Here is an 18,430-nt window from a genome sequence, read left to right as displayed (position 1 = left end):
TTTTCGTATTTGCTTAGTTGTTTTTTGTTGTTGTTGTTGTAATAAATTAACCTCCACCCTGCTATTTTCCTCTTCGATCCATGTGTGTGAATCAAACTTGTTCATCCACCGGCTGTACTCTCATGTCATGTCTTGTAAGAAAATTTTCACATTGTATAGAATGAAACAAATGAGTCAATAAAAACCAAATGTCATACATTATCTGTAAATATACTTAAAATTTGAAGATGTCATCAACCAGTGTATTAACAGTAAACCTGTAGTTAACAATGAAAGCACCAAAGTTGAACATCTCAAAAGGAGAAATCTCTTTATGTTCTGTTTTGCATATTCATCATTAAAATACCATATTGCTTGAATAGATGGATAGCTGTTGATACTTTCAATTGAATATTTGCATAGTACCCAAAAAGATAAAGATTGCTGGAGGCTTATGGTGGTTGGTTGTGTTTCTTTGTAGAATTTTTATTATAATGAAATATCATAGCTAACTTGTGGGATTTCATTCTGTGACAAGCATCATTTTTAGGATCTGATTGCATAGGTGAGGAAAGCCACCTTTGAAGACAGGCCATCACTAAGCACCTGGCCCCCAGTCTGGAATTTCATATTCTATGTCTGATTCCTTATCTCACAAAGATCATGCTTTTACCCTCTTTCTAAATATATATTGTTGATTAGATTTTCAACACACATCCAGCCTAAAAATTTAGAGAATTGTTTCATGAACTCATAAATGAAAGTACTCCAGAGTACCTGAAGTCATTCAGAAGTTTAGAAATCCAGTAAACCTTTTATTAGTAAAACTTTTATTAGGTTTATTGATTGTTGCTAGTCTCTTATCATTGAAGAATAACTTCCATGAGGACAAAATTTTTTTTTCTTTGCTGTTCTATCTCAAGAAAGACAAAAGAAGCCTGGGTAGTCAAGAAGTACATGAATAAATGTGATTGCATTGTGATGCTTTATGGGTAATCACCACTTCAGTAGGAGAAGCCACCACCCATGTGGGCTGGGCCTGCTATCCTTGAGTGAGTGAAACAAGTAATCTTGAGATCGAATTTCACAAGAAAAAATGCAAATTTGTACTTGTGATTCAAAAATTTGAAAACTACAAGATGACTCTATAAATCAGGAAAGTGTTTCCCTATTACTTACTTTTATAGAAATTTTTAAGAACACAAATATTATTCCTTAATGGCCTCTCTATTCAAGTCGTAACAAATACATCTGAATTACCTGTTATGTGCCAAACATCATTCCCAGAGCAGAGGACACATTTTTTAGATAAGACTGTGGAGGTCCACAATTTTACAAAGCCTACATTTGAGTTGGCAGAGATAGTCACCATGAAAGTAAAATATCAAGATAACCACAAATTCTAACTTCAGGTTTTAACATGTTAGGAGAGATGCCACAAAATCAAGAGTAATTAGGAGGTGGAGTGCTTGAGGAAGACACTATTTCCCAGGGGAAGATATTTAAGATATCTGAAGGTTTACAAGGGAGCGCTATCAAGAACTAAGCAAAGAGCTGAAGGTAGCAATTTCCTGGCTCACTTATCGGTAAAAAATCCAGAGAAGTAAACATGAATTCAAGGTCATATTTGGAAAGCTTCATGGAAAATGAAATCAAATTATAAGATTATTTTGGTGCAAATTTTTTTGAAATCCTTGCATACAAGGACTTTTCAAAAAGTTGAGAAAATACATATTTTGAAAAAAAATTAGGCGTTTCAAAAATTTTGGTCTCCAATATAAACTTTTTTCATTATATTTTTCTATGAATATTTTGAAATTTCCAAAATTCTGATGATGAGGCCATAGTAGAGGCGGGCAGAACTAACAGTGGCCATGAAAATGTGCTTGATTTTGTTAAATTTGTAAGAGCAACTGAAAACCGTTAAAAGACTTTAAGAGGAAAAGTGATATGATCTAAATTGGATTTAAAAATGATATTCTGGCTGTTGTACTGAAAAGATGTGAGAAACCAGGGGCTTAGTAGCTGAACTACGCGCTCTGAAGTTAGGCTGATTAGAGCTTACTTACATCTAGCTTCTCATGAATATAATGCAATACACACACACACACACACACACACACACACACACGGAGAGGAAACAAAATAGAAAGAGATGTTCCCAGGTGACATAGGCTACAGGGAAAAAACCAAAATGGTTACTATTTATTGAATAATGACTATGGTGTTAGTTTTGAAAAATTTGTCACAAGAAATACTTCATGTTACATACACCTGTGTCCTTGTCTAGCATAATCAAGGAGTCACACACAGCTAGCATTACTGCCACAATATGAACCCCAGGTATGAAAGCATTTTGTGCATAGACAAAAGCAGTCGCCCAAAAATTCATGGGAATAGGTATTAAGAAAAGCATATGCACAGATTTCTCTTCTGCGTCACCAGAATAAAGCTTATTTTAAATCCAATTTCCCCCAAACTCTTTGTTCTATACTGTAATATTTAATAATATGTACACATTATATATATACATATATATTAATATTTTCATAAGTTAGAGCAGATTAACTGCTTCTAAATCAATTGTTTTTGTTTGACTTCTGTTCTAAATTTCGTTCTTGAGTTATTGTATATGTTGAGAAGGCCGATTAAGAAAAAAATCTTGCAGACTAGAAATCTAGTTTTTTATGCATTCATCATGTAGTTAAATAATTTATATTATAATTACCATGAATATCCCGAAAACAGTGTTTTTAAAATATTATTATTTATTATGAGTATACATATTAAGTTTTGGGAGATTGGTAAATATCTGCCATATAAAGAATTTACTTATATTTATTTGTAATAGAGCTGCAAACATTTCGACAGACTTAAGCATCCATTTGTGTTTTTGTTTATTTTATTAGAAATATAAAATAAGCAGAAAATAAGACATTTTCTATCATAAAGAAGTGCTTAGGAAGCACAGCAGTTACACTGTCAAAATATTTTCAATATGTATTTTGTTTAATTCCATTCCACTTCTTTATTTCAAGGGTTCGGTTAAAACAGTCTGGGAATCCTACTACTTAAACAAAATAGAAGCCAAAATTTGTTCTTAAATGTCTTTTTTATGATCTTTTTTCATAGTGAGCTAAAAATCAAAACTAGAGGCTTTTGTTTGTTGTTTGTGTGTATGCTAACCTCCTTTTTAATGCAATGTTTTTTAAGACTACCCTAACTCTCACGTATAATTTCCCTTAGAGTTTATGTTTGTAAGGTTTTTAATTTAAGTTCAAAGTAAATGTTATTGCATTATGAAACAAATGAAAATGTTTGAATTGTTGGATGGTTAGTGCTGTGAACAAGTGTAACGTGTTCTGTTTACCATTGTGTGCAGAGCACCTAAAACATATTATTGAGCAATAGAGGCACTCAGATACATTCAGTGTTGTTAAAGGAGCTGTATGTCCCTTCGGAACATTTTGCAAACCCTAAGACAAAACAGAAAAACGCATCCCTGCCAAGGGCATGTGCCTCTGCTGTCATCACAGGGCCCTGTTTCTCCAAGTGTGTTCATCCTTCGCGAGGTCACAGCTAAGACATGGATAGAAAAGTTTTGGGGAAAAGTTGATTCATCAAGTATTGTTGGATTTTTTTCTAAGTGAACTAAAACATCCAAAAGAATTTTGGTATCCTTACATATATGTTCTGAATTGCTAGCACATCTACATTAAATATATTATTTCAGACTCAAACATTTAATATTCTGCCCTCAGCTACACTAACTCTTCTTAAAAAGAGAAAAATCATGTCGCTGTGACAGTTATTGTCTAAACTGAAGGGTTGGGCTCTATTTGTTTTTGTTTGTTTGTTTTTCATTACAACAGTGATTCTCTGAGAAATAGCTCACTTTTCAGGTAGGGCTTTGTTTCTCTTTTACAATTTTCTCTTCCCACTTAATCATTTTATGTTTCTTTACCATTTTGAAGGTTTAAGAAAATAGATGTAGACATTTCCATAAAGATATCTATCAGGAAGAGTTTTAACACTTTAGATCAGTAAAAGTTAGCAACAGAGGAAAATGCCAACAGTTTTGATCCATAAAAAATAAAAACCTCTCAAGATGAAAAATGAGTCAATGAAATATGTCCAAGACCTAAGTCAGTAGGTTAGAAGATATTTGGCATAGCAGTGAAGACATCACGCACAACAACCACCTATCAGAGAATCCTAGCTCTGCTTCCACCTCCAGCTTCCTGCTCGTGCACACGCTGAGAGGCAGCAGCAGTAGCCCAGGCACTTGGGTCACTTGAGCTCCTGGCTTTGGCCTGGCCCAGCCTCAGCACTGAGGGCACTTAGAGATGGAAATGACATATGGCAAGTCTCTTCTATGTCTCTCTGTCCCCCTCTCTCCATCTGCCTTTCAAATAAATAATTTGTAAAGACAGAGTTGTTTTCAGTAATACACAGAGTTTGATCAAACTGATGAGAAATATTGTACACATAAGAACATGCGGTTTTAACAGATAATTTGAAAGGGTGGCATATAAAAAGTTCATAATAGTTTTTACTAATGCAGATGTAAAAGTAATTCAGACAATATTTCATTACCTTTACAGAGCTTCCCAATTTTCTTTGTCTGCAGTCCTTAGTGTCACATTTTTTTTCCCACAGTGCCTTTAGACCTAAAATACCTAATGGTTTCATTTATTAGATAGTTAGATCTAAACACCAAGTATTTACATCCCAGCACTTTATTATAGCTATAATACAAACTGAACATCCCTTAAATATACACATATTTTTTTTTTCACTTCTGACTCCAAGGTTTGTTACCAGTGGGATTTATTGCACACCTTATCAGGAAGTAGTGTACATACCATACTTTCGAGTAAGATTGGACTCTAGTTTTCATAGAATGCTTGCTCTGTACTGCAGCAACTGCTTTAAATGAAGAGCATAAATATTGAGCAGCTTTTTGTAAGGGGTAATATAGCAAAGAAAAGACTGAGTATTTATTTTTTAGCTATTTGGGAGCACTGATGCTGCCATCTCCTGAAACTTAGAATCCTGGGAGTAAAAGCATAGCTTCCTGAAGGTATATACATCAGGAACTTTTGGTTACCTGAATTACATTAGTACTAAAACTTAAGAAAGTTTGCAGAATTTCCTGGTATACAATACAAATAATATAGAATTTTTCCTTCTAACCATGATGGCATACAGGTACAAGAATGACCCTCATACCTTAAAAGCTAGAATACTGGACAGAATATATTAAAGGAAATTCATAAAGCAATAGGCAATAATGAGACTATGACCCCTGGGAAAAGAAAACAAAGGTGGTACATCCTATGATTGGCCTAGCTTACTTCCTGCAGGTAGTTTCCAGGCTGTACCTCAGGGACAGCAAACCCAAACAGAACCAATAATCCGGCTGAGTTGAAGAATCAAAGCTCCAAAGTCCAGGGGAATCAAAGTGGTTAGAGTAATCAGAGTATCACATAGGAGGAAACCACACAGAAAAAGCAGGAATGTTGTGGCGGTCCCTGACTGGTTCAACAGTGATCAGCTTATCTGTATGAGACAACTCCCTGATGCTAAGAAAATAGACGGTGGAATACTGAGCAATTCCTGAAGCCACTGCAAGGCTGGGACTAGGTGATTCTCACCAAAGTGGAAAGATATTGTAATATGCAGGCCACTGTGTGAAGTCCTCAAAACAGTCTTTGTGCTGAAACTAAACTAGCGCCTAAAACATGCACTGATCCTCATTTTCTTTCTTTCTCTTTTCTTTCTTTCTTTCCTCCCTTCCTCCCATTCCTCCTTCCTCCCTCCCTCCCTTCTTTCCTTCCTTCCCTCTTTTTTCCTTCCTTCCTTTTTATTCTTTCTTTTTTAAATCTATATACTTATTTATTTGAAAAAGTTAGAGAGAAGAAGAGACAGATGCACTGTCCAAATGCAACAACCAGGGCCAGACCAGTCAAAAGCCAGGAACTTCTTCTGGGTCTCCCACCTGGGTGGCAGGGGTCTAAGGACTTGAAACATCCTCTGTTGCCTTTCCTCATGCATTAGCAGGGAACTGTATCAGCAGTGGACTAGCCAAGGACGGTAATTGGCACCTATATTGGATGCCAGCATTGCAGGAGAGATTTAACACACTGCACCACAAACTGACCCAGAAGTGACTGAAATTAAATTAGTAAGGTTGATAAAATAGCTGTTTTAAATACATTCCATTTGTTCATGACCGTAAGGCAAAGCATGAATATAATAGACTAGATGTGACACTTCATTGTGTAACATTAAGAGCTTATATTACAAATTTTTTTTAAAAAAAATCTCAAACTCAGGATCCAGACTTCCTTCTTAAATTATAGATGTTATATCTGAGGAATTTAAAGAAAGGAAATAATGATAAGAACCTGCCAATGAAGGAAGAAAACAAAATTAATGGGGAAAAGTCAATGTGAGGAAAGGTTGATTCTATAAGAAGAACAAAGAAATAGATGAACTTCTAGTCAAGACCAATCAATACAAAGAAGAAAACACACAGTTTAACACTAGGAATGCAAGGGGACATCACTAAAATGTCTACTGGCCTCGGAAACAGTGCAGGAATATTATAAGCAAACTTATGTCACTAAATTCAAGTAAATGACATAAATCCCTTGAAATAAGAAATTACCACAGGTCACCCATGAAGAAATGGGTATTCCAGGTAACCCTGCATTGATTCCAGGAATTGAAATTCAAGTGTAAAAACTTTCCCACAAAAAAAACTCCAGATGACTTCACTGGCAAATTCTGCTAGACATTTGAGGAAAACATTTAGGGAAAACACTTGAGAAAAAAAATTCTTGCAGAGTACAGAAGTAGTATGAATACCACCTGCGGAACGATACGGGTGTTCAGCATTATCCTGATGCCAAAATGAATGCTGTTATGATAAAACCATATAGCAATAATAGCAATATCCCTAATGAAAACAGATGGAAAATCCTGAATGAAATTTCAATAAAGTGGAACCGATGTACATTAAAAAAGAATAAGATTTTATGGATAAGCAGGATTTGTCCCAGGAATTTAAAAGTAGCTTGACAGGGGCTGGAAAATGTGATCTCCATATGACAGACTTGGTAAACACTTTTTAATCCTTTTCATAGTTTCAGAAAAGGCATTTGACATAATGCAGGATTCATGGACAATAAAAATTTCTCAGCACTAGAAGAGAAACGAACTTCCGCCAAGTGGCAAAGGTCATGTATGAAAACCTATGGCTAACATACTAATAAAAGGATGAAAGTTTGCCCTTCGGATCGGAGACACTCCACTTGAAATCATACTAAAATCAAATTGTAGTACAAGAAAATAAAAAGATACAGAGGTTCAACTAAGGAGTAAGTAAAGCTGTGTTTAGTCTTGGGTGATATGAACACCTATGTACTAAGTATCAAGGTACCAAAAAAAACCCCTAAAATTAGCAATTTCATTAAGTTTTTAGGAAGACCAACAAAAAAGAAATCAAGTGTTTTTAAATTGACAAATAAAAATTATACAGGTTTAGCATGTACAGCTTGGTGTTCCTATGTACGTAAACATATTAGAATGGCCAAGTCGAACTAGTTATATGTATTTGTTGCTCATATGTTTACCATTTTTTTGTGATGAAACCATGTAAAATCTATTCTTCATGATTTTTAAGAATATATTAAGGGAGGCTGGTTCTATAGGCAGCAGCTTTGTCCACCAAACCACAGTGCTTGTTCCTAGCTCAACCCAAGCCAACCCCTAGATACACTACTCCTAAGATATTAATTCTGCTTAAATGGTGAATGTCATTTCAATGCAAAACCAGTCAATATTCCAGTGACTTTTTACTAGAAATTGGCAAACTGATTCTAAAATCTGCTTGAAAAATACAAAATGCCTAAGTACCCACTTAATTCTAGGCAGAGACTGAGTGAGTTCCAGTGCACTGGTACACTCCCCAGATGCCTGCATAGACCCTGGGTGGCAGGAACTGAATCACTATCACCTGCCATGGCCTGAACTGGCAGGAGCTGGAAGGAAGAGCTGGAACCAGAAATTGAACCCTGCTATTTTGACAAGAAGCATAACTGTCAAGCATAACTCAGCATATTTGCTGAGACAAGTGCCCCCACCTCACACCTGCAAAAGCAAAGTGGAGAATATCATTACTTGATGTAAGGACTAATTTGGTAAACATATGTACATTAATGGAATGAAAGAGAAAAAAATACATGATCATTTGATTTTTTTTAACAAATGTACTTTCAGATATTTTAGAACATCAGGAACAGAGTTCCTAGCAACTTTCAGATTAATAGGCCACACATTAAGCTATTTGCACTATACTTTTTAAAATAACTTGAGGTTATTAGTTCAGTGGATTGTAGATTTCAAAATGATATAATAAAATAATTTCCAACCCCAAAATGCTGTATCCAAGAAACAGAGAAGAAAACATGGGATTCAGGCATCAGTGAAACAAAGGAGAATCCAAGACAACAATGGAATAATAAGCCCAGAGCACTGTCCATTGTCCTGGGAGCACGAAGTGCCAGTGGCTGTGGGAGTGCAGGAGAGAAGTGGGAGCAGCACTGACCTGAGACGTTGTTTTCATTTCTAAATGGTCAGAACAGTCATTATTAACTAGGAGACTATTTCAAGCAAAAAGTACATACATTGGCTACAGCAACACCAGAAAAACGTACAAATGCAAGTTATTAACTCAAGGAAAAATTACAAGTTATACAACATAGGGAAATTAATCATGGTTGAGCCAAATTGTACATTGCAATACATATTTCTGCTAATATTGGAAATATTCATTTCCATACTTTCAATCCAAAAAGATTATGTGACAATTAAAAGGCAGCAGTAATGCCAACAGAAGGAATGGTTGTTAAGGAAATTCAGTCCTGAACTACTAAGAGGACAGAAGGGTAGTAGGTTATTGCCAAACTTAATGAATAAAGAAAAACCTGTGTATTATTTTAAAATGTCAGGAGTGTAACACCCAAAGTAGGAATTGAAAATAATTGCTTTGGAAAATTATGATTAAATTGTCAGGGAGTTGTAGACAATGAGTAGGACAGAGGCTGTAAATCATTGAATGTCTAGGACTAGAATGATTGCTTTCATGAGCATATATAACTGTGATATAAAGGAAATAATAAAAAAATGAAAGGAATAAAGTACAAAGAGCAAACTAAATCAGAATTTCTATAATTCTAGAATGTGAGGGATAAGATGTTACATATCAGCCAGTAAAAAGTACTGGTTTCATGCCATGGAAATAAATTGTTGAGAAAATAGGTAGGTAATACAATGTCTAAAATTCCCCATTTTCATAGCAAAATATGTTGTACACATAGAAAAAAAGTAAAAATTTAGTAAGCTCAGATAATTTCTCCCTAATGTTAATTACATTTTTTTTTCCTTTTGGTGAATTTTTAAAAGTTTTTTAATGAATATATTGCTCTTGGAATTAGAAGATCATTTAGGAAAAATTTGAGAAGGCCATTCTAAGAGTTAGGAAAGCAGAAATTTTTTTTCTATGAACAAGGCACTATACTAACCTCTTTGGAATATTCTTCTGATTTCATAAACAGATCACGATCTAACATAAAAATTAATGTTTAAATGCCATGTAAAAATCACAGTTAATACTGGTAGAATGTTAAAAGTGCCTAGCTTTGGGTATAGTCAAAGAGGAAGATCAGTTTTAGGTGAAACTGAGTTAAGGACATTGGGAATGTAAGGCAATGAAACATTTCAAGTAGTAGAAATTGTGTGAAGCCATTCCAGAAACCAACAAGACTCAGAAGTATAAGTGCCAGGTAATTTTGGCTCCAGACTCAAGTAGAAAATGGAATATATGCCCTGGGGCCAGGTTGTATATGGTACTAAATGTCAGGGATAGAGATTTGAACTTTGTGCAATAGAATTTAACAGCCATTGAAGCATGTTAAAGAGGGCAGTAAAATAATTATATATGGGAAAAGAAAAATCTATTTGACAACTGTGATGCTAGCTCAGGTTAGTGATAATGAAGCCTTGAACTAAGATGGATATAGGTTGTAGAGATGAAAACAGGGGCAAATACTTGAAAAAGTTGAGTATATGAAATTTAGCAAGTGTCTGAAAGTGATGTCGGAGGTAGGAGGTGACAAAAGTAGCTTTGTTGTGGATTTGGATTGTTAAAACAACGATCACTCTCCTAGCACAAATCGATGGTCAAAGTGGAAGTTTTGTGAAGGATGATGGTTCTGAGTGGCTTGAATGTCAGGTTGGATTTCATGGGAATATCCGTGAGGGGGTACTCAGAAGGCAGATGTAGGTACAGATTTGAAGTATAATCCTTCTGTAAATATACGTTGAGTGTCTCCTGTATTTAGTAACTACCACAATACATATCATCAACTCAAAATTGAGTAAAGCAGGACCTCTGTGCTTATGAAGCTTATCATTTGGATTTGGGAAAGAAATATGTATAAAATGGATAACTACAAGACCTTTGTCCTAAGGAATGAAACAGCAGATGCTGTGAAAACACAGACTGTGCGCACATCTGAGATATAGTTATATGGAAGTGATTCACCAAGATCATAAAAGGAAGGTCTGAATGCCCAGAAGTTCACAAACCTGTGACATTATTCCTGGAATGATGTGAATTTTTCATAAAAATGAGAACTTGAGAGAACAAAGGGGAGAATACCGTTGTGTAAACAAATTCTAGAGGAACACATGTATTGACAAGGTAGGAAAAGGTTCAGAAAGCAGTGAAGGACAACGCAGTTTCTGATCCCAGAAGATAAAGCAGTAAATTCAAAACACAGAACAGTTTGATAGTAACCAAGAGGTTAGGAAAGATTCAGAGTTGCTGAAGAGTCCACTCAGCTTAGTGACTCAGCCCATTGGCATTTCAAACATAATAACTCAGTATTAGAATGAAAGAATTTTAGTTAATGAATCAAACAATAACAATTGTAAAAATAAATGGCATATGTATTATGTGTTGTTAACTTATAATTTATATGCATTTCTAAAAACACATCATGAATAGTGAATCAGTTACATATTTCTGTAAGATTGACTTTTAAAAAAATTTGAGAGACAAAGACAGGAAGAGAGCTCCTTTTACTGAGCCACTCCCTAATGCCTAGATGCAGCAGCAGAGTGCCAGGCTGAAGCTGAAAGTCAGGAACTCAACCTGAGCCTCACACTTGAGTGGCAGGGACTCAACTCTTTCGGTCAGCACTTGCTGCCTGCCGAGTTAGGCATGTGTAGGAAGCCAAAATCAGAGCAAAGTTCAAACTAACACAGGCATCCAGACCAACAACTTACTACAAAGCCACATACCCACCCCACTGCTCCCCCAGTATGTTTTTAAGAAATAATATTAGGAATTGAGGGGAGACAGTCCATCAGCTGTTATACAGCTACTGGATTTGACCAGAATTGATGCAATCCTTGCAAATCATTTTGATAAGAGATGTAAGGGCAAAATGTTGCTCCGAAGAATCTAAGCACGGGAGACAAAGTAGGCAAAGGTAACAGCAGGTCTCAGAACTTGCCTCTCCTTCAAAAGCTGCCCCGTTATCTGATGTCTCTTCCTTCAGTTGTAAACCTAAAGCTTCCCACCTTAGACTTTTCTGTCCAAACTTTTCAAACTAGAGTAAGTTCCTCGTGTTCTGTTAGCACACCACAGTCCTACACACAATCCTCTGTGTTGCTTGTGTATTTATGTTTGTCTTCCTTACCAGGCTGGCAGGTGCAAATGAATAGGCACCATAGGACTTTTTTTTTTCATTTTACATTACAGTTTTATAGCTGCTAGCAATCTTCTAATAAGCTTTTACTGAAGGAATTCTAAAGGAGGGTAAGGTGGGATGGTCTGTAGCCAATGTCAGGATCCAACATGACACTTAGGATGTGGGTCCCTGGAGTGGATATTTGATGAAGAGACCAAAACAAAACAAAAAAACCTGTAGTTATGCTTTTAAAACAAGCACTCAAATCCCTGATGGACTGTTTGGGAACCAGGATGGGATGAATGAAAAGGAAGGACTGATATTTTAAAATACACAGATGACACACTGGGAAGAAGCTGAATGAAAGTAGTAGAATAACAAGTTAGAGTAGTTTTTAAAGAATGAGTTACAGCAGTATACTACCTATTGTTCCTTATCAGGTAAAAGAGAGTTTGTGGAGAATCGTGAACCAAGGCCAGTAGAATGGAACCACATATGAGTTCATTGAAGAGATACGCGTTGTGTGTAGAAGAAGTAAGGGAAGGAAAATACTAGAAGGTGTGTGTTCAGTAAGAGAGGCATCATAAAATACCATGTGATAGAACTAATACTAGGGAAGACTGACAGATGAATAAAATATTTTACAGTGGGCAGTTAACTGAGATTTAATTGTTACATCAGTATTCATTGGTTAAAATTTGTTCAAGGTAAACTCATCATCATTTCTACAGAAATGGTATAAAGGAACTCCAAAGTAAGTAATGCTAATAGCAAACCAGAACTCCTTATTATGCAATCCACATGTTGTAAAATACAATTACGTGTGTGTATTTGTGTTTGTGTGATTTATAGTAAATTCTTATAAAATATTTTCTACTTTTTAAATATTATCACATAGTATTATAAATTGTGTACAGTATTCACAGCTACTTCCTAGAAATTCTGAGTCCTGAAAAGAGATTACTTTGTTGGTATTCTTAAAAATGACTAGCATATTTTGGATAATGTTTAAGAATATTTATAAAAATTACTTATGGAATAAGTAATTTTAATTTACATGTACCTTAAGTACAATCTAAAGTTTCTTTTGATTTTTATATTTAATCAATGAAATTTGGGCAACTATAAATATCTTGCCACTTACAGTTCCTCCTGTGCCCAGTGTTGAACATGAGTCTGTTGTATAAGGTGATTGGAGTTAAAAGTGCCAGCTCTGGTTATGACAAAAGCTGTTTATATTCTGGGTAAAAGGCAAAAGTCAGTGACTCCAATGGGAACTATATACGACACTGGCCTGAATCACACTCTGCTTTACTACTGATGGCTTTGATACACACTGCCTGGTGATTCTTGTTCTGTGTCCACTTCAGACCAAAGGTTGGGACAGGCATACCTCACTTTGGGTAAAACCACTGCTTGCAAGGCCACATGCCACGTCATTGTCTCTTGAGTCCCAGCTCTGCCTGTTTGCCTCCATCTCCTTGCTGAGACTGTCCTGGGTGGTGGAGAGTGATGGCCCAAGTGCTTAGACCCCTGGCACCCAAATGGGAAAACCAGATGAATTTCTGGGCCTCTGGCTTTGGCCTGGTCCAATGCTGGCATGCGGGAAGTGGCCAACAGATGGGCTGTCTCTGTTTCTCTTGCTCTTTCTTTAAAGTAGATGAAAACGAATCAACCTTTGTTTAAGGAAAAAATTAAAGATGTCTGTGATTCTTATGAATATTCATACATTAAAACATACCTCTCCCCGACTTTTCTTTTTAATCCATTTTTAAAGGTTTGTTATGTGGGCATTGTAGTGTAATAATAGATGGACTGAAGTAATGGCTCATTGGTTATTGGGAATAATTCATTTCCTGAATGGGAGATGTTTGGGGATTATTGTCATTGTATAACTATATATGGGTATGTTATAGCTTTAATAGTTATGATTAATAATCCTGACTAGAAGCACCTGGTTTGTCAGTTCTTGGTATTGTAACAGCAGCGCTCCTAAGAGGGCATGTGGGTATCAGCCGCAAAGTTTTGCATGTGTGAATAGTTATTACCAAGGCGGAAAGTAAAGAGAAACTTATGGCTTTTATCTGTACTTTTTCTCACCACTTGAATTTTTTTAATCTTCTTGGTACATGTGAATAATCTTGTTTTTATTTAAAATGACATGTGAATAATCTTGTTTTTATTTAAAGTGACATTTAGAGTTGTTGAATTTTTTGTCTTCTAAACTAAAATTCCCTGATCTCATTTTTTTTAAAAAAAGTAAAAAAAACAAAGTCTGGGATATTTGTGATTCATTTTTCAAATCAGTCAAAAACAGAGTTAACCAGGTTAGAGTAAACATGTTAGGAGTCAGGGCATGAGTCTGAATCAGGATTTCTCACATTTACAGAGGTACAGTCTGCCTTGCTTCTTGCTGTCTCAGAAAAGTCTTTTCTTTCTTTGCTTGATTTGGAACATGGTAGAGGAAGAGATTTGAATTGTAAAAGCCTGTAACTGCGTCTCTCCACATTGTCGAAAGTTCTCTCTTGGCGTGGATGTAGCCGGCGACACACTAACCAGGAGTTCTCTTTGCAGTGGGCAAACCTCACAAGTGCAACTACTGCGGCCGGAGCTACAAGCAGCGCAGTTCCCTGGAGGAGCACAAGGAGCGCTGCCACAACTATCTCCAGAACGTCAGCATGGAGGCTGCCGGGCAGGTCATGAGTCACCATGGTGGGTAGAAAGGACATCCAGGACTTTTACTCCTTCCTATACTGCCTTTGTAGCTTTTTATGGGTTATCTAATTTCCCTTCCATTTGTGGATTTCAGAGCGCATTTTTTTTTTGCATGGCTTTTGCTCCTTAGGCATTTGAAATGAGTTTAAATTCAGGTAGTACCAGCAGCCAACTTTAAGACACCAAAAGAAAACTATTCTTCTCTTTGATTTCTTTACTAGTTGGACTTGATTCTGTAGCAAATTCTGTAGAACAAGCTGTTGGAAAAGTTCTCTGCCTGTCACAGTGTCCCTCCAATAGATAAATTTATATAAAATAAATGATACAATTTTCACTTTTTAAGTATTCATTGTTGGAACCTGGTTCGATTTCATGGCTCTCTGTTTTGGTCTGACCCAGCCCAGGTTATTGGAATCAATTGGGAAGGGAGCTGGCCAAAGTGAGCTTGCCTATTTTTCTGTTGCTCTCTCACTGTCTCTGCTTCTCAACTTAAAACAGAAGGAAAAAAAAAAAAACTGCATGGATAGGACAGAACACAGAGAACATAAATGCCGGTTAGAAAACACGAATAGGTTTAGAGGTGAAGAACATCAGGATTTCTTGATGAGACTGAAATAAGTTATGATCCATAGATGGAACATTTGGCGCTCGTTTGGAGTTAATAACGTAGCTGATGGGAAAACACGAAAGCAAACAAAGTTGTGTCTTCTAAAGAAAAATGTCGCCAGGATGGCATGTGGGATTGGCTTCTGCCTGGAGCAAGGAGTGGAAGGTGAGGAGACCCTAGCAGTGATAATTCCAGGGAAACAGTGAAAAGAAGGTAGAATAAAGCACAACTCTCGATCGGGTCTGAGAAATTGCATGACTTAAAGTTTTAGAAATGAAGATCCCAAGAAACTGGGCTTTGTGGCAGATTCTTATTTGAATGTAATCTTTATGCTCATTTTCCAAGTCTGTTCAGCTTAAAGAAAACATTTTAAAACCTAATTATGCAATTATATTTTTCCTCCTTGCCTAGAGATTAAAATGAAAGTGTGAATCAGAATCAGCCAACTTTAAAGCAACACATTCTTATGGTTTAAATTATTCAGAAAAGGGTTACTCTTTATCAAACAAATGGAGGCATGATTGGGACCTTGCCAACCTTCCAGTAAGCTTTTGATTCATTTTCATTGGATGAACACACTGACTTCATTGTGTCATTCATTAAATCTCCATGGAATATAGCATCTGTCTGGGATCACAAAAGGCATTAATGCAAAGTAGCCCAGATCACTAAGGTTATTTACCAACTGCTGGAAGAAATGACTAAGAAGTCCAAATATTGAACTCTGCATAATCACCATCAGAACAGACTGGTTGTCCACGAGGAGTTTCCAGCAAAAGTTAACTGGAGCGAAGTTTTTGACAGGCAAAAACAGCAAGCTATTATGGCGAGTCTTCAAAAAGTTTACCAAAATGCATATTATGAAAAAATTATGCATAGATTTTAGAAACTTGTACACCAAAATAAACTTAGATTTTAATTCTGTTTTTTTTTTCATGAACTTTTGAAGAAATTGCTAGCTAAAAACATGGACAGTTAAGGATAATGAAATAACCATATATACTTAGGGCCCAATTGTAAAGATAAAAGAAATAAAATGGTGCTAATGCTGGAGAATTATACTCTGGTTAGAACATCAAGAGCCTGTTCTGTTAAGCAAAGTTTTTTTTTTTAAGATTTATTTATTTTTATTGGAAAGTCAGATATACAGAGAGGAGGAAAGACAGAGAGGAAGATCTTCCATTCATTGATTTACTCCCCAAGTGGCCGCTGGGGTTGAGCCAATCCAAAGCCAAGAATCAGGAGCTTCTTCCAGGTCTCCCATGCGGGTGCAGGAACCAAAGGCTTTGGACCGTCCTCGACTACTTTTCCAGGCCACATGTAGGGAGCTGGATGGGAAGCAGAGCGACCTGAATTACAACTGGTCCCCATATGGGATCCTGGCATGTTGTCTAGGCGAGGACTTTAACCACTAGGTTACCATGCCGGGCCCTAAGCAAATAATTTTGTACTCTGCCCCCAAAAGACAGGATTACATTTACATTTTATTACAGGAAATGTGAGAAATAGATCAGAGAAGTCAAGAGACGGATCAGGAGATCGTTACAATGGTCTTGGTAAACTTAGTAGCCTGGAATATTCAGAAATTTGAGCAGCTACTAATGTAAAATCTAAATCTCCGTAATATTTCTATGTTTGCCTGTATGGAGATGTGTAAGGGGAGGAGGAGATAAAATAACTGGATCCAGGGAAGAAGTCTAGGGTTTGCTGCAGTTCTCTGGCATGGATGATGAAGTGAATTGTAGTGCCATTCACTGAAAAGGAATTAACAAAATAGGCAAAAATTTGTAGAGGAAAATGACTTTCAGTTTGGAACGCATTATCTAATTGTGGCTATACATCAGCCAAGCAAAACTGTCTAGGAGGAAGTTGAATATACAAATCCCTAGTTCTTTTGAGAGTTCTGGGATGCACTGTTACATACATGATAGACTGAAGTCATGGATTTTAGCACATTGTAATGATCTATTTTGTACTGTTCTAACAAAATCCCCGAGTCTGTTCACTTTGTAAGGAGATGAGGCTTATTTTGGTTTGTGATTTTGGAGGTCAAGGAGCACAGCCTCCGGTGAAATCTTTGTGGCAGAAGCACAGGTGAGTTAAGGAAGAAAGGAAATGTTACTTGGCAAAAAAGGAAATAAGAGTGTAGGGAAAGGCCGAGTTTAATCTATTCTGGTACGAATGGATCTGATCCTGCAAGATTCACTAGAATGGCATTAAGTCTTCCATGAGGGCTGTGACCCCAGTAACCAAATCCCACTAGGCCACACTTTTTCAAAATCGCATTATCTTTCAATTCCCTTAAACTGGGAACCAAGCCTGTAGCACATGAAACTTTGAAGGACAAACGAAATCTGACCAAGTATATAGTAAAACATCTGGAGGAGCAAAATATAAGGGCAGAAATTGTAAGTACCAGTTAAAAGCATATAGAAATCTGAGCAAGTTTCAGCGCACAGATTGAATGCTATCAAGAAAATAAAGTGTAAAGGTTTAGTGTGTGTGTGTGTGTGTAATTAAGATTTGGTAACTTGTGGAGAATTTATGATTTCATATAAGATGTATTCTTTTTGCTCTCTAACATGCCTTCTTCATTCCTCCATTTTCATTTTGAGGACTTTTTCCCGTTGCACACACGTATGGAAGTTCCCTGACCTCGCCTGTCTAGAGGGCAATCTTGAGACCTACTCTAGTCCCTTCATTGTTTCTTCTTGATATTTGAATTTTACATGGATTTTTTTTTCATTTAACAAATATTATTGTTACAAATACTCTTAATGGTTCTGCCTTTATGATTTCCTAATATGATAATAATATAAAGCATGTATACATATATTTTTTGTCCTGGTTACAACTTCAAAAGTAAGATCAAGGAAAATATTTGCTTATGAAATTTGCCCAAAGAAGTGAAGCTATCATGTTGTTATGTTTTTAGCATAGAAAAATGTGTCTTTAGATGATTAAAGCAGTATTGAAACATCTATTTGTGTTTTCAACACTAGTTATTTAGAAACAGTTTGGTAAGTTATGCTCAAATCCATCAAAGGTTAAATAAATAAGTTACATAGTTGGAGAAAAAGAAAATCAGATCTTTTCCCAATAATAGAACCTACAAATAGAACAAACTAGTTATTAAAAGATAGTGCTAAAATGCATTTGCAAAATGTTGGATGGCATAGTGGGTAAGAGCCCAGGGCTTGGAGGCAGTCTTCCTATTAATGACATTTTCTCTTGGCTTCACGTAAACCCTGGGATAGTCAATTAAAATTTCTGGGTCTTTGGTTCTCCATTTGTATTATAAAAACAGTATAACACCTTATTTTATGGGATAGTTCAAAAAATTGAATAAAAATAGGCAAATGCA

The 18,430-nt window shown here is 36.2% G+C and overlaps 1 protein-coding gene across 5 annotated transcripts in view; it reads left to right on the top strand.

The window, feature by feature from the left end:
- IKZF2 (IKAROS family zinc finger 2) overlaps window positions 1-18,430 on the top strand; it is a 152,296-nt gene that overhangs the window by 117,702 nt on the left and 16,164 nt on the right. For all 5 annotated transcript variants that reach the window (XM_040986446.1, XM_040986445.1, XM_040986450.1 and 2 more), the window contains exon 6: window positions 14,319-14,456. In XM_040986446.1, the coding sequence (XP_040842380.1) occupies window positions 14,319-14,456 (138 nt within the window). The remainder of the gene's footprint in view (window positions 1-14,318; window positions 14,457-18,430) is intronic.

Source organism: Ochotona curzoniae, unplaced genomic scaffold (genome assembly GCF_017591425.1).
Source record: "Ochotona curzoniae isolate NIBS_2020 unplaced genomic scaffold, NIBS_Ocur_1.0 contig_4514, whole genome shotgun sequence".
In the NCBI taxonomy this organism is placed as follows: domain Eukaryota; kingdom Metazoa; phylum Chordata; class Mammalia; order Lagomorpha; family Ochotonidae; genus Ochotona; species Ochotona curzoniae.
Note: the sequence above shows the minus strand (reverse complement) of the source record. Positions and strands in the feature narration are given on the sequence as shown.